General features: G+C 34.4%; 1 protein-coding gene across 2 annotated transcripts in view; it reads right to left on the reverse strand.

Moving 5' to 3' along the window:
- The window catches only part of LOC150105642 (protein Spindly-A-like), a 203,450-nt gene that overhangs the window by 144,895 nt on the left and 41,964 nt on the right, over positions 1-16,591 (reverse strand). For both annotated transcript variants that reach the window (XM_090394965.1, XM_090394964.1), the window contains exon 3: positions 13,520-13,702. In XM_090394965.1, the coding sequence (XP_090251091.1) occupies positions 13,520-13,702 (183 nt within the window). The remainder of the gene's footprint in view (positions 1-13,519; positions 13,703-16,591) is intronic.

Raw genomic sequence — 16,591 nt, forward strand, 5'->3', positions numbered from 1 at the left:
TGGACAATCTGTTGTACGGAAGGCGTTCTAACATTTTATAGGTGCAACTCAATAAAGCAATAGGTCTGTAACTTTTTGCCTCCTGGGGTGGTTTTCCAGGTTTAAGAATAGCAACTATTTTTGACTTCTTAAAGTGGCTAGGTAGCCGGCCAGTCAATAATATATCAGAAAAGAATTCACAGAGTCATTTTATAGTATTTGGCCCGCTATTAATCAGAAATTCAGGATGGACATCATCGAAGCCTGGGGCCTTGCCTGCTTTGATATCTTTTATGATGGCTTTTACTTCATCTATAGTGAAGATTGAGGCATATTGTGAGAAAGCAGGAGCATTTATTTTTAAAACTCTTAAGTTCTTTCTTAACTTTCTTGGTATGTTCACGGTCCCTATGTGCCCTTGACATATTAACGATTTGATTAGTTATTTTCTCAGGGGAGATAATTATGCTTTTTCTTTTAGGTAGATTAGTTGTGGATAGTTGTCGGAAAAGATTCCAAGCTTTTCTGCTTGATCGTTTGAAGTCAAGGTTTTCAACCGTATCAATCCATTTTGTTTTTCGAGATGAGTCCAGTCTATGTAGTAATTCATCTGCTATTTCAGGATCTTCACTTTTCAGGAACTCTCTGTAGAGATGTTCACTCTCTTCATTCCATCCAGGGACATAATCTTTTCTGTAACCTCTAGGGATATATTTTTTCACAGTTAATATGATTGCTCCTACAAATCTCTTGTACTCTGCAACTCTAGCAGGTATCCACCAAACACATAAATTAAGTTGTTATAATAATAAAGTTGATTTAATATAAATTAAATCAACTTTAATATATACTTTCCAATATTTCAGCAACGTCACGTTGCCATCTTCATGGAAACTTAGGATAAAGACACGTGCACGCAAGCACTAAATAACTAGGGTTCATATATTTTTGAAAAAAAAATACAGGACACTTTTGGTTTGAGTAAACCAACAAAATTTTATTGCTTTTCTTACTTACGAACATCAGCAAAGGGAAAAGAATTTAATTAATTATAGCAATCTTAAAAGTGAACTTTAAACAATACTAAATCATTGATCTTTGCCTGTGATATACTTCTCAAATGACTGTATTTTCTCAAGTAAAGATGTTTTAAAAATTATGTTTTACCAAGTTATGAAATTCCACACAGTCCTTATTGAAAAACACTAACAATGAGCATAGCTTTCACAATTTCTACAGATAACCTATTCTTTTCGTTTGTCCATAAGGAGTTCATCCGGGAAAACAGTCTTTCAATACTAGTTACTAGCATGGAGAGGATCCAGAGGCGAGTGACTAAGATGATAGCAGGTCTATGGAAAGAACCTTATGAGAACAGGTTGAAGATTTGTGGGTTGCAGAAATTAGTTGATAGGCAGAAAAGGGGAGATATGATTGAGACATTCAAATTGCTAAAGGGTTTCTATAGGATTAATTCAGAGGATATTTTTGAGATCAGGACTGGTGGTGGAAGAACTAGGGGACACTTATGAAAGCTGGGCAAGATTGTGGTAAGCAGGGGGTGTTAGAGCTGGGTTCTTTACTTTTAGAGTGGTAAATTAGTGGAATAAGCTGCCAGAGTCTGTTGTGGGTGCTATGACGGTGAGCGAGTTCAAGGCAAGGTATGATACATACTGTGAGAATGTCGAATAGTTGTGTGGACATGTTTAGGGCCTCCCTCAATGAGTCTAAGGACTCCCTGGAGTCGTCCATAATAATAGTAATAGCATTTGTGCCAGGAATGCAGCAGAAGAACTCAACAATCTACTTCAAATTTATTAATTCATTTACTCCAACACTGTTGAATAATTCATACCAAATTTCTCCTGTAGATTTTGCTTTAATTTCTTCTTTCTTCTCTGTAATTGCCTTTTTCAAGATCACCATCTCATCAAACAGTTCAGTTTCATTCATTTTTGTGTTTGGGCAGACCTCTTCAATAGTTGTTACACTTTTCCAACTGAGACTGGTTTCTGGATTCTTCAATAAAATCCAAGACAAACTTTCAAAAGTAAGAGTGTCAGAAGACCATTCTTAGATGTAATCTATACAGGTGTCATAAAATTCATTTTTATAATTACCATAATTTTTCTCAGTGATGAGTCAATCTTCAATTAATGCCTTCAGTAAGGACTGTTCTTTTCTTGTTGCAAAATCATTATCTCGTCTCTGCTGAAGTTTCTCTGAGGCTTTCAATAATGGATTTTGCTTTGGCAAGAGTGACTTTCTCACCTTCAATTGCACAAATTGTTGCATGAAACATTTCAGATCAGCATTCTAGAAATGTGGCTATTAGCTCTGAAACTGGATTACTAAAGAAATTTTTTTAAAAGCAATGGTGGTTTATCAAGTGAAAGAACATATGATTTGAGAACTTCTTACATCTCATTCATCCTTTTGAGAGCATGGTACAGAGACAACCATCGCGTTTTTGAGTGCCCTAACACTCTTATACTTAGTATTTAAAAAGTCACAAAAACCTTTGAGTGTATACACTCTAACAGTATAGATATAAAAATGCTGATATAATTTTTCAATCACAGCTTGAACATCCATGGGCAATGTATCAGCTGCACATTGTATAGCATTATTTATGATATGGGATGAACAACCAACTCCTATCAACGAACGATCCAATTTTGATTTCAATTTATGAAAAACATTGTTCTTTCCACTTCCGCCAAAATTTGTATTATCTGCTGACAAGGCAACAACTTTCTTTTCAATATTCCACATTGTCACTAGTTGCCATACATATTCTGTAAGTTGGTCTGCGGTTTCACATGGTAAATCTAAAAACTCTAGAACCATAGTTTTGATGGCCTCTTTTGGTATGAAGTATCGAACTAGAACGAACTATTTTCAAAGCACCGTGGTTAGAAGTGTCTATCATCATTGACACATAATTAGCTTTCTCAAGTTCGTTTCTGAAAACAGCAATTACATAAGGTGCTAATCCACTCACAATTATAGCTTGAGTCTTCTTTTGACCGCAAGTGAACTTTTTGTCATATAGTTTCTGGACTATTTTCGACGTGCAGTCCATCAAACAAACTCTGGTTGTGCATGCATACATGATATGCAAATATAGCTTCATCAGCTGCAAGATTTCTTCCCATTTCACCCATTGTTTTTTTAGAAAAATAATCTCACACTTTACTACTTACACTTGCATTTTCTGCTAATTTGTGTCTCTTTGTAGCGATGTGCTGCATGATGTCTGACCGACCGACGTGCTGTATGCTGAATATTGCATTACATTGTGTACATTTCACTTTCTCGTCGACTTTGCCATCACAATTACATGGTATAATAAAAGGGTATTTAGTCCTTAGCTTTTCTGTCAGAACACACTTTCTCTTCGGCATTTTAGGCATATACAATAATAAAACTAATTACGTTTCATAACAGATCTGTGTCATATCAAATAAGCCATGCTTAGTTATTACAACGTCCCTAGTTGTACTATTCTCGCAACATGTCAGTATTATTAATTGATAAGACAATTTTATGATCAATAACTAATATCAATTTCTTGGCAATTACGTGTTTTATGTTTAAGAATGGGAATGTTAAACACAAATACACAAATTACGGGACAATTCTGCGTCCAAAAGAGTTTTATCGGGATGCCAGGACACAAACTCGTAATAAGGGATCCCGTAAAATATGGAATGTATACGAACCCTATACGTAACAGTAAATAAGAAATGAAGTGAGGAAGCTACCGTTTTCCTAAAGTCCTGATGAGTGTATGTGTGTTTGAATTTGACCATTATTTTCTCAATCAACATAACTAGTTAATTAAATAAGTTTATTTCTTCCATATTATTTATTAAACTTAGATAAAATTGTCAAAGAAATGTTTTACAATATAAATATCTTGAAAAAATCTGACTCATTAAACTTAAAGTACATCTTAACAATAAGAAACATCCCGAGTGAAGTTAAATTTGAATGAAGTTATCAGCATCATCATCAAATTCCTGCCATGTACTCTAAAGGGGGGGGGGGTACAGGATATGATAGTACTACATGAAAAATTTACATCATTACTAACTTCCTATCTACAATTTTCTTCCAAATCAATCTGTTACCTGTCAAGACTCCAACATTATCAGATCTTATATTTCTATCTTCTAAGGCACTTTTTACCACATCAATCCACCTATATCTTGGTCTTTTTCCTGCCAACCAGGCAGAGAACACTTGTTTTGCTAATCTTTCCTTGCCCATTCTGTTTAAGTGACCATACCACCTGAGATTACCAGCATTCCTAGATGCTGACAGTGTCAAGCTCTATCCTAATATCCTTGTTTTTTATATTGATATTGCCATTGATGCCATCTGTTCATGCTCCTAATCTTTCTCATAACTCTTATATCTGCGGTCTCAAGTATTTGGTCAAGTGTTTTACTTTTGATCCAGCTCTCAGACCAATAAGTTAAAATTGGCTTGAACACTGTCTTGTATACAGCTATTTCAGTGTTTTGACTAATTTCTCTCTTATTCCATATAAATTTATTCGGTTGACTGCTTACCACACCACCTTTGTTGATTCTGTTGTCTATTTCCATATTTAATTTACCATCTTCACTAAAAATTGTGCCTAAGTAGCTGAAATGTTTTACTTGTTCTATAGGTTCTCCATTCATAATGCAGTTGATATTTTCAATATTTCTGTTTATTTTCTTTGTCTTGTTAGTGCTGACCTTTACCAAATCTATTACAACAGTTATTCCATTTCGTCAGGGAATCTTGCAGACATGTAGTAGATTTATTTAAAACGTCCGCATAAAACAAGGGGCTGAGATTAACATCTCCAATTTTGATATCAGGATTTAATACCACTTTCCTTTATAATGTGATCCATATAGATAATGAATAACAGAGGGAATAATGTACATCCTTGTCTGACACCAGATTTAACATTAAACCATCTTCCTGTACTTCAATTCTAACTGCTGACTTACAACTCAAATGAAGACTAAGTATTGCTTGATATAATGCCCTACTGACACCATACAACTGTAGTGTTTCGAATAGCTTCTCTCTTGGGACCTTGTCATATGCATTTTCCAGACTTACAAAACTTAAATACAGATCTTTGTCATATTCCCATGCTTTCTTGACTATTTGTTGTAAAGTGAGAATCTGATTCTGACAGCTTCTATTTAGCTTGAATCCAGCTTGTTCTTCACCAAGCTTTTCTTCCACACTCCTTCTTAACCTTTTCTCAAGTGTACTTGCATAAATCTTACCAGGAACACTCAGTAAGGGAAATATCTCTGTAATTCTCACATTCAGTTTTATTTCCCTTTTTATATATGGGTACTTTGAGAGCTCTAATCCAATCATCTGGAATTCGTCCCTCTGTCCAAGCCTTTTGAGCTATGCAGTGCAGCCAGTGTAAGACTTTTATACCTTGGGCATTTCTAGTTGGATATCATGTGCTCCTATGCCTTTCCACATTTCAGGCCTTTGATGCTTTTTCTGCTTCAAGTATGGATATGTATTCCTGACTGCATCCTGTTGAGTGTTTTTTTTTTACCACTGTGCTATCGCTGCTAGTTTCATTTAGCAATTTTTCGAAGTAATTACTCCATACTTCAAGGATATTTTTTTCTCCAGTTTTCATGTCACCTTTATCATCTCTAATTCCTTTTACAGCACTCTTTCCTCCATTTCTGAGCTTCTTCAACAACCACCAGGATATCTTGCCACTTCTTGATATTTATTTTCTATGTTCTTGCCAAAGTCCTCCCATGACTTTTGTTTAGCTAGTTTTACACAGTGTTTGGCATTCTTGCATTTGTCTCTATATTCTCTAAGAGCACAAGCTGACTTATTTGACAGGAACTTTTGATATGCTTTCTTCTTTTCCTTCACTGCCTCTTTAACTTCCTGTGTCCACAATGGAGTTCTGATTTTATCCTTATAGACAACCTCACCATATAGGCTCTCTGGTAGAATCAATCAGTGTTTTCTTCAGGACTGCCACTGAATCTCCAAGGTTTGTTTCCTGTTCTCAAACTCTTTCATTTTTTCTTGAATAACGTTTGTGTATTTTAGTCTACAGTTCATATCTGAGAGCTACTCAACTTTTATTTGCTTTAAAACTTTGTTATATGTTCTTCTTTTCGATATGAAATTTATTTTTTATCCTGCTCAAGCCTAAATAGTGATCACTTCCAATTTCAAATCCTCTGTACACTCTGGTGTCCTGCATCAAAAAGAAAACATCACTATCGACAATAACATAGTCACTGATACTTTTCTTATTCCTTGCGTATTGTATTAAAAGTATTGCTGATAACTTTAAATTCATTTTTTTATCAAAAATATTTTTTATTTAACAGCAATTTTTTTTTTTTATCAGCAATACTTTTCTAAAAAATGGTTACAGCCAAAACACTATTAACAAAATTCTCTACAAGACCTCAATAAAAAACAAAGATTAACCAGACTACAATAAAACTATAACCATTCCTTCATATTTACGGATTTAGGGACACAAAAGGGACATAAGATAAAATAAACAGAATACCACAGAAATACAACCTCAAAGCTACCTTTAAACTTCCTGCAAAATTAAAAAGCTTACTCAATTCATCCAAAGACTCACTCCTTCTGCTGGCCCACCTTGGAGTATATTTCAGTGGATTGTAAATCCATCTTCAGAGTCCCAAAAGATACTTATTGAATATAAAGCACTACCCAAATTAGGTAGTTATGGAAACAGTTCAAACTGAAAAAAACTGATATCCTACCATGCATCCTCTAGGACCAGATAATTTAAAATTACTGCCTGCAAAATTTTAATTCAGCAATACTTATTGTCCCTCAAGGGCTCACTTTAGTGAGTATGGAAGTGGCAAATCCAAGGTACCCTGTTGCTGGACTATGCCTTATTTCATGTAATATATATCTGTTATATTATCTGTAGACTGGTCCCTACTCTTTCTTCCTTTCCTTCTTGGTTATCCCTCCCCCAATCTTTCCTATTTTACTTTCTTCATCTCTTGCAGTTTGAAGGTTTATTTATTCTAATGGACAGACCTCTTGCCACAGAACTCATTTATCTTCACCACACCTTTTAAGTCAATTATTACAACCTGCATAAAATAAACAAAATACCACATGTCCTTCCCCACATCATTCTCTCACCTGAACACAGGACCACAAATAAACTATTCTCATCTCATATATCTGAGGTAAATCAGAAAAGTTAATTGAAATTCTTAAATTGTAATGCTTCTTTTGAACCACACATCTAACTAGTAACCTTCATCCATTCTCATGATAAACTTTGTCCATTAACACACTCTGGATTATGCAAGTGTGCCTGCGACTTGTCTTAAACTAGGTTATCTGTTAACACACACACACACACACACACACACACACACACACACACACACACACACACACACACACACACACACAGAACCCTTGAAAAACAGCTACATTTGTATAATCATTGTGACAAATGACAGTAGATCATGCCATGGATACCCACAACCCACAGGATTAAATGCACGACCAGTATGCTGCAGAAGTTGCTACAAGTCTGAGAGGATATTTCTTAGACACAGGATCAGTTTTGAAGAACTTCCTTAACCTCAATAAATATCATGGGTGTGTTAATTTAAAAAAAAAAAAAAAAAAAAGGTTGTATTTCTGTATATACAGTGTACTCCAGGGTGGGCCAGCAGAGGAAGTGGATCCTTGAATAAGTTGAGTGAGTGTTTTTAATTTTGCAGGAGGTTTAAAGGCTGTATTTCTGTAGTAATGGGAGATTAGTCATTCATTTTAGACAAATTATGGACTCTACGACCGTGTTAGAAATAATTTTTATTTCCCAAAGTTTCAACCTTCATATAGGGTTGAATTCTTTATACACACACGTGTGTGTGTGTGTGTGTGTATTCACACAGTATGCTAAAAAAAGAATGATTTGATCAACGGTTATTCTATTGGATTGACCTCTAGTAAAAATAAAATTAAATTAAAATAAATAAATGAAATAAAATAACTACAAAGATATATTCTATTTAAGGCAACATCAAAGAAACATTCTTTCATATAGATAGTTTTATGACAGCAAAAATGATGTCCCAACTTAACATAATTGTTATATTAGATTTAAGATCCTGGATTACCTATAGTCCTATTTATAATTAACTCTTAGGGAGAAAAGTTATGTGGGTAGAATATGTGCCTTCCATATTTCTTGGGATTTTTAGACCATCATTATTGTTAAAGATTAGGGTGGTTAATAAGAATTTCACAGGCCTCCTTAAATTTACGTTCATATCACATTTTGATGTGATGTAAACTAGAGCTTCCCAAACTGTGGGCCGCGGCCCCCTTGGGGGCCGTAGGTTTTGTTGAGGGGGGCCGTGAAATAATGAAATCAAATTTAAAATGTTTTAAGACTAAGTAGATTTTTTTTTTATTTTAAAAGAAACGTATTTAACTTTTATTATTTATTATTTCTTTTTTGTTATTTTTTATATTTCAATGGAAAAATTCACACATTGGTGTTGGTTCACAAACTTTGCTTCCTGCATATTTCGGCACTTAATGAATATTAGTAAATATTGCTTATTCATATGTTTCATTTCAAAGCAGTGGTTAATTATATTTACTACGAATGCTCTCCAGGGAAGCTCCAAATCTTCCTGTCCCTTTCATCACGCTTCATAATCAGGGACTGTTAATATTGACTATATATATCAAAACTCGTTTTATATTATCACTGTCATCCGAGCTAGTTTTCTGTTACCAATAAAAGTTTCGCATATACTTCACACATGAAAAAAAAGCTTAAACCAGTTCATGTGGGGAGATAGTAACTCGCTTGCAGTGGTAAACAACACGCCTCCCTAACAGCCACTATACTGCAGAAGCAATAAAAACAAGTACTTTTATTATGCCAATGAATAAGGTATGAGGAGTCTGTGTAATATATTTCTCAACAAATAGTGCAATTAGAGACAACTGGGATAAAAACACACTAATTAATGAATCACATGTCCCCTCATACAGAAACTATGCTGTATAGGCTGAAACAAAACCATATGTTGCATGGGCAAACACAGTATCTAACTAAAAACTATTGTTATTAATTAGATGTGTGTGAGTTCGATTTCCCAAGGCAGCAATAAAATTCAACCGAACGTGTTAAAATTCGTAAAAGTGTTAAAACTAAGTAATATATTACTATTACTATTATTACGGGCAACTCCAGGGAGTCATTAGACTCATCGAGGGAGGCCCCAAATCATATTCATCACAACTATTTGACATTCATACAGTATCTATCATACCTCGCCTTAAACTCATTCACTGTCACAGCATCCACCACAGACTCAGGGAGCGCATTCCACTCATTCACTACTCTAAAAGTAAAGAACAGAGCTCTAACACCTTTACTAACCACACTTTTGCCCAGTTTCCATGGATGTCCCCTAGTCCTTCCACAACCAGCCCTGTTCTCAAAAATATCTTCTGAATTAATTTTATAGAAACCCTTCAGTAATTTGAATGTCTCAATCATATCTCCCCTTCTCCGCCTATCAACCAATTTTTGCAACCCACAAATCCTCAACGTGTTCTCATACGGTTCATTCCACAGACCTGCTATCATCTTGGTCACTCGCCTCTGGATCCTCTCCACCTCCTCCCCATCAAGAAGAAACCTAGGTGACCAAATCTGAGCACAGTAGTCTAGATGGGGTCTTATCAAGGCTCGATACAGAGGAACGATAACCTGCTTATCTCTGCTTGTCAACGTATTCTTCAGCAACCAAGTGATTTGATGAGCTGTTTTGGTCACTTTTGCAATGTGTCCCCTAAATTTCAATTCCTTATCTACCAACACTCCTAAATCTCGTGCCTCATCAATTTCCTGGAGCACGGTTCCACCAATGCAGTAAACTGCCGCCAATCTTTTCACCCCAAAATGCATAACCTTACATTTTGCCACATTAAACTGACATCCATTCTCCTTAGCCCAGACCTCCAATCTATCCAAATCATCCTGCAAAATTTTGACGTTATCTGCATTCACTATTGCCCTACCCAACTTCGCATCATCCGCAAACAAATGAACTGTTCCTCTCAGATCATTTCCTATATCATTTATGAACAAATTAAACAGCAGTGGTCCAAGAACAGATCCTTGTGGCACACCACTAGTCACAGGCCGTCTTGTGGACTCTACTCCCGAGTAAACCACTCTCTGATATCTCTCCGTCAACCACCCTCCTATCCATCTCACCAACCCTATGTCCATTCCCATATGCTGCAATTTACTGATTAGAATTCCATGTGGAATCCTGTCAAAGGCCTTGGCAAGGTCCAGTAGAATCACCGTAAACTCATTACCCTTACCCTTATATATAATGAATGTTATGGCAGTTTCACATATGGAATTCGGTTGAAGAGAGTTAGCATTTCATCTCAATTGTCAGCTATGCTTTTATCTTTCGGTTGCGCGATCTTTTGTTAATACCGCACCAATCATATGCACGTTTTAATAACCTGCATTTGCTGTCTGTTTTGCGTTAGGCTTAATTACCGTAAAGGGAGAAAAGTCACAAAAGAGAAAAATGTTCCTGGTCTGGGGATTCCCTTATTCAGGTAATATTCACTAATTTCATGTTATCAGTCTGTGGTGTGCAGTATCGGTAAGTGGTGATATTATTTGATCTATTCTATTAAAAAATTTAACCCTGAGATGGATAAGTGGCTGATAAAAAATAAAAAAAAATCTCGCGTATAATCAGAAGAAGCAGAAACAGACTAAAAAAAAAGGACAGTATTTCATATTTTACCAGAAGTCTGCATCGTCTTCAGAACCAAACGGTAAGAGGCAAAAAATGTAATATATGCATTTGATTTTTGCAATATTCACTGTGTATGTTTTGTATTGAATATAAATACAATAAATATTATAATAATATATCTCTCTATTACGATTTTTTTTCAAGGTGGAGCCGTGAAATATTTTAATTTTTACAAAGGGGGCCCTGACATCCAGAAGTTTGGGAAGCACTGATGTAAACAACAGGTGCTTTTCCAATCAATTCTACATAAAGTATTCAGGGCTTGATCAGACAGGCCAGCTTCACCATAGTTATTAAATTTAATGTGCTGTTTATGTTCCTTTTGTCTGATAGGAATTGTGTCCTGTTTCTCCTATATAGGGCAAATTACAGGTGCAGTGAATATGGTGTACTCCAGAGTGGGCCAGTGGAAGAAGTGGATCCTTGGATGAGCTGAGTAAGTTTTTTAATTTTGCAAGAGGTTTAAAGGTGACTTTAAGGTTGTATTTCTGTGGTATTCTGTTTATTTTATCTGATATCCCTTTAATGTATGAAATGGTTGCAGTTTTATTGTAGTCTAGCTAAATATTCTAGGAAACCTCGAACATTTTAAATTTAAATTATAAAAAAGTAATAAATAACAACCTAACAAAATCTGAATTAGCAGTGGTGAAATCGCCAAAATTAAATCTGCGCATCATAATTACTAGAGCCGATAAAGGCAGTGCCACGGTTATTTTAAATAGAACAATGTATTTGGAAAAAATTAAATCTAATAGTCTCGACAACAGCACCTATTAAATTGTTAACTATAACCCAACCAATTGAATAAAAAAGAAAACGGAAAAGCTAATTAAATCAGTCACTACTTGGCCAGAAGATATAGTTAAAAATTACTTCCACGCTACGCTCATTCCCAAGAATTTACGGTTTACCAAAGATTCACGAAGAGATGTACTGCTCTGTCTGATAGTTGAAGTTACAGACATCCCCAGTTATCACCAACACTCAAGGAGTTGATAGGTCATTTCCCCCTCCTATATTAAAAACACACAACACTTTGTAAACAAAATCAAAGATATCACACTGGAAAAGATGATTTATTAGTCAGTTTTGACATCTCTGCCCTCTTCACAGACATCCCAATCAATGACACAATCCTAATTACAATGACAATTCTCTCCTGATATCACAGCGCTCTTTGTACATGTACTACATTCTGGTTACAAGAAGGCACAGCCATGGGCTCACCATTATCCCCCTTATTGCTAACTTTTACATGAAATATTTTGAGCAATGTGCTTTAGATTCCTCTCCTTTAAAACCCAAAGTCTGGCTTAAATACGTTGACGATGTTTTTGCTATCTGGCCCCATGGCCACCAGACACCTATACAAACAACATAAATGCATATAATTCACAATCGAGGTTGAAAAGCAGAACACACTTCCGTTTCTAGATACACTTGTCACATATCTTCCTTCTGGCAATCTTTCCTTCACTGTTTACCAGAAAACTACGCATACTGGCTAATATATACACACAAACTCCTACCACCACCACCACCCAACACAAAAAACTAGGTGTCATTAACACACTAAAAACAGGGCTTTGAAGATTTGCTCCAATGAACAAGCACTTAAAGATGAATTAAAAGTTATCAGCAATACTTCCTAAAAAATGGCTATAACCAAAATACTATTAATTCTTCATGAGACCTCACTTAAAAACAAAAATAAACTAACCTATAATAAAACTTTAACCATTCCATATATTAAAGGGATATCAGATAAAATAAACAGAATGCTACAGAAATACAACCTTAAAGCCACCTTTAATTCATTTTAATTCAATTTTTCATTAGAAGTCAGACCAGTAGAATAACTTTTGATCAAATCATTGTAATATAGCTTGTCTCTGTACATGTATACTCCAGATGACCTTAATATGAAGGTGAAAATGTTAGAAAATTAAAATTATTTCTAATACGGTTGTAGAGGCCATAATTTGTCTAAAATGAATGTTGATCACCGTGTAACACTAAAGGAATGGAAGATTAGTCATTTTAAGAGTGCATCTACTTTAATTTCTTTCTTTTATGATAAATATTTTATATTTATAATTTATATTTATTAAAATTTTAATTAATTTTTGAAGAACAAAACAGAAATTTCACGACTAAACACATGAAGGGAAAAAAAGTCCCCCCCCTTGAGATTTTAGTAGTAATCCAAGATCACGAAGATGAATTTCGAAAACCGGCAAAGGTAGAAACCTTGATAACTGATTTGTAGGCCTATTGTATTAATGATTTATTTCATAAGATATTTTAATTTATGGATTTTTTTTTTTTCAATAGGCTTTTTGTATTAATAAAACTTAATTTCTAAATTAATATCTCAACTGTAAATTTTGAAACCTGATTTAAACAGAAAAAAAAAGTAGAAAGTATGTTCATATTCTCACAAAATTTATTTTTTTAAAAAAATTGTACTTCATATTTGGTATGTTTCAAATACAATTTAAAATCATGAAATATGATTTAAACAAGAATCGCTGAAAACTGAAAATTGTAAGTTATACAGATTAATAAGAAAAGCTACTGTTTTAATTTCAACATGTTGAAATCCATTTAAGCAATTAAACAGTTAAAAGTGCTAAAAATCTTACTATTCTTAGAAGTTCTTCTGTTTTCTTCATGCATTCATCCTTACTTTTCTTTAGCGCTGTACATCTACTATTAATTTCTGTAACGTTTTCTTTGAGTGTTTCAATTTCAGCCACATGAGTATTTTCTGAATAGCATTTAGACTCTAACTTCTGTTGAAGTGAGTATTTCTCTTGTTGTAGGTGCTAGTGCATTCAGAGAAAAAACATAACACATTGTAATGAAAATATCTTCAAAAATTAACATGCAATTAAAGATAAGAATATAAAATCATAAATTTCAGACTTAAACAATAAAATTTGGGAGTATATAAGACTCAAAGCATAAATGGAAGTAGCCTCCATATAGTATTTAAAGAATGTAGAGAACGGACCTTGGGTTCGATTCTGACCTAATATCATCATTTACCATGTGGTACATCCTGTGAAAAAGGAAAAATATTCTGACAGTCATCAGAAGAAGACAGATGAAATGGTTCGGACATGTGGAGAGGGCTAATGGCATTCCAAAGCAAGCACTAGAAGGAATCATTCCGGGATCAAGGGTTAGGGGCCGACCTCGAGTGAAATGGACTGATAACATCAAAAAATGGACAAATTCCTCCCTTTCTCAACTGACATCAAGAACAAGAGACCGAGACGACTGGAGGAGGCTAGCAAAGAGTATCACCTACCAGCCATAAATGACCCAACAGTTCATTTAGGACTACAGGAGAAGAACATCCTGTTAGTAGGTATCCACTTGGGTACTGAATGAATGGGGAGAGGATGGCAATTTGGGATAAACAACCAAATTCTGCATGGGCTAAAATTATGCCTTGACACTTGGACAATGTAGGGTGGGAGCCCGACCCCCACCCCCATGCAGTCAAAATTCCACATAACTTTTGACTTCCCAAAAGCTAATAGCCTGGAGGTGTCAAGTAATAATAATAATAATAGCCTACTATTGACGGGAAGCCTTTACTGATAATATAAACAGTCAATTAACACATATTTTGTACGTTATATGTATTATATACTGTATTCTTACAATAAGCTAGAGAAAAGTAAATGTTATTAAGAAAATCATAAGAGAAAATACATTTACAGTACTGTACTGTACTATATTTGTCAGTACTTACATCAATATTGTCTTATGATACAAAAGATTACAGATGTTATATGTATTACTAACACTAGACATCAAAAATGAAAAGATAATGTGAAAAAGAAATTCATATTCATTTACAGGTATAATGATTCATGGTAGCCTACTGTAATCGATACAATTGCTTCATGGTAGCCTAGCCTATACATTAATGAATCATTATAAAATTTTTATAACTATTTATTTATGCTATTCATTAATTAAATTTAACTAATTAATTAATAAGTTAATTTTATGAAGTTATGATTTAATACTGCATCTTTATGTTTGCATTTCTCGACTGTGAATAGTGCCATGTACATGTACTGTAAGTGTTTGTGTGCATAAGTTTTGATAAATTTTTTAACTTTTTATAATAGATGTGGTTTATAATAGATGTACCATATAATATATTTTATGGTAGTAAATGATAAAATAGATTAGCATCTACATATATTTTCTGCATTCATGACATACCAAACTTTTTCTTAATTTTTCCGATATTTCGAACTTCATGTGAGAGTTTTTTCAAATCTCCAAAAAATTTTGAAAAAAATCTGCATATAAGTAAACCTGCATAGTTCAAACCCATGTTGTTTAAGAGTCAAATGTATAATCAAATGCCATGCTGGCTGGAATGCACACATTATACAGTTAAACAAGACACCACCGTTAGCAAGGAACCAATACAAATAGTAAAAAGAGCTACTGTTGCAACAGAATTAATGGGAACAACAGATGGATACCAATGTATTTTTTTTAAGGGAAAAACATCTATGGATAGTAACTATTTTTTATTTAATTCTTATTATGCCAATATTTTTGCACTGGTCACCAAAGCATCTTCACAGAAGATATACAGATAAGAATATGCACATACACTCAGGTACCTAGAAGAAAAGTAAATAGATTACTAAATCGCACAATTCTATAAGTTTTCCAGATTTGTCTGATGATTGTATGGGATGATGAAATCATCCCAGATAAAATTATATCAGTTTTTTTTACTTTTATTGAATTTTTGGTCTTTCCTAAGCTTTCATTTGCTGCTGTATTTGATATAGTTTTTTATATTCCTGTCAGGTGTCTTCTCTATCCCGGAGATCGACTACCATATGTCTCCACTGTCCTATTCTGGGCCTCTCTGCTGCATTTCTCATATGAAAAATAGGTCCAGTCTTCTATATTTTTCATCCACTCCAGTCTTTGTCTTCCTCTCCTCTTTCCCCTCAACAATTCCTTTGCAGGCAGTTATGTCTTAGAATACGACCGAAATAGCTGACTTTTCTCTTTTTAATTTCTTTCATCAGGAGCCTGTTTATGCCTACCATCTCTAATACCTCTTCATTTGTCTTTTTGTCTTTCCATGATATCCTCATAATTCTTTGCAGCATCCACATTTCAAAGGTCTCCAGTTTTTTCATATTTAGATTGTAGAGTGTCCATGTCTCCACTCCATATAATAATGTGGGCCATATGTAATATTTGGAGATTCTTAGTCTTGTTTTCAGATTTAATTCTCTAGATATCAGTAGATTTTTCATATAGCTGAAAGTTGATTTTGCAATTTCAATCCTTTTTCTAATTTCATCTTCTGTCTTGCCTTTCTCTGTGATCAAGTGTCCGAGGTATGTGTATGTCTGCACCTGTTCTAATTTATTTCCTTTTATATGGATGCATATTTTTGGTATTTCCTTTTCTCTTGAAATTATCATTATTTTTGTCTTCTTAAAATTGAAACTGAGGCCATAATGTTTGCTGTACTTGAGGGTTTCCTCTATAAGAATCTTGAGGTCATATTTGTTTTCAGCTAGAAGAACAATGTCACCTGCATATCTTGAGTTATTAATATTTCTGTCCCCTACAGCGATTCCTTTGAGGTTACTAATTTTATTAAATATTTCTTCTGTGTACAGGTTAAAGAGAACTCGAGACAAGACACAGCC

Source organism: Typopeltis vanoorti, chromosome 6, assembly GCF_054136105.1.
Source record: "Typopeltis vanoorti isolate ZY-2024b chromosome 6, IOZ_Tvanoo_1.0, whole genome shotgun sequence".
Lineage (NCBI taxonomy): Eukaryota > Metazoa > Arthropoda > Arachnida > Uropygi > Thelyphonidae > Typopeltis > Typopeltis vanoorti.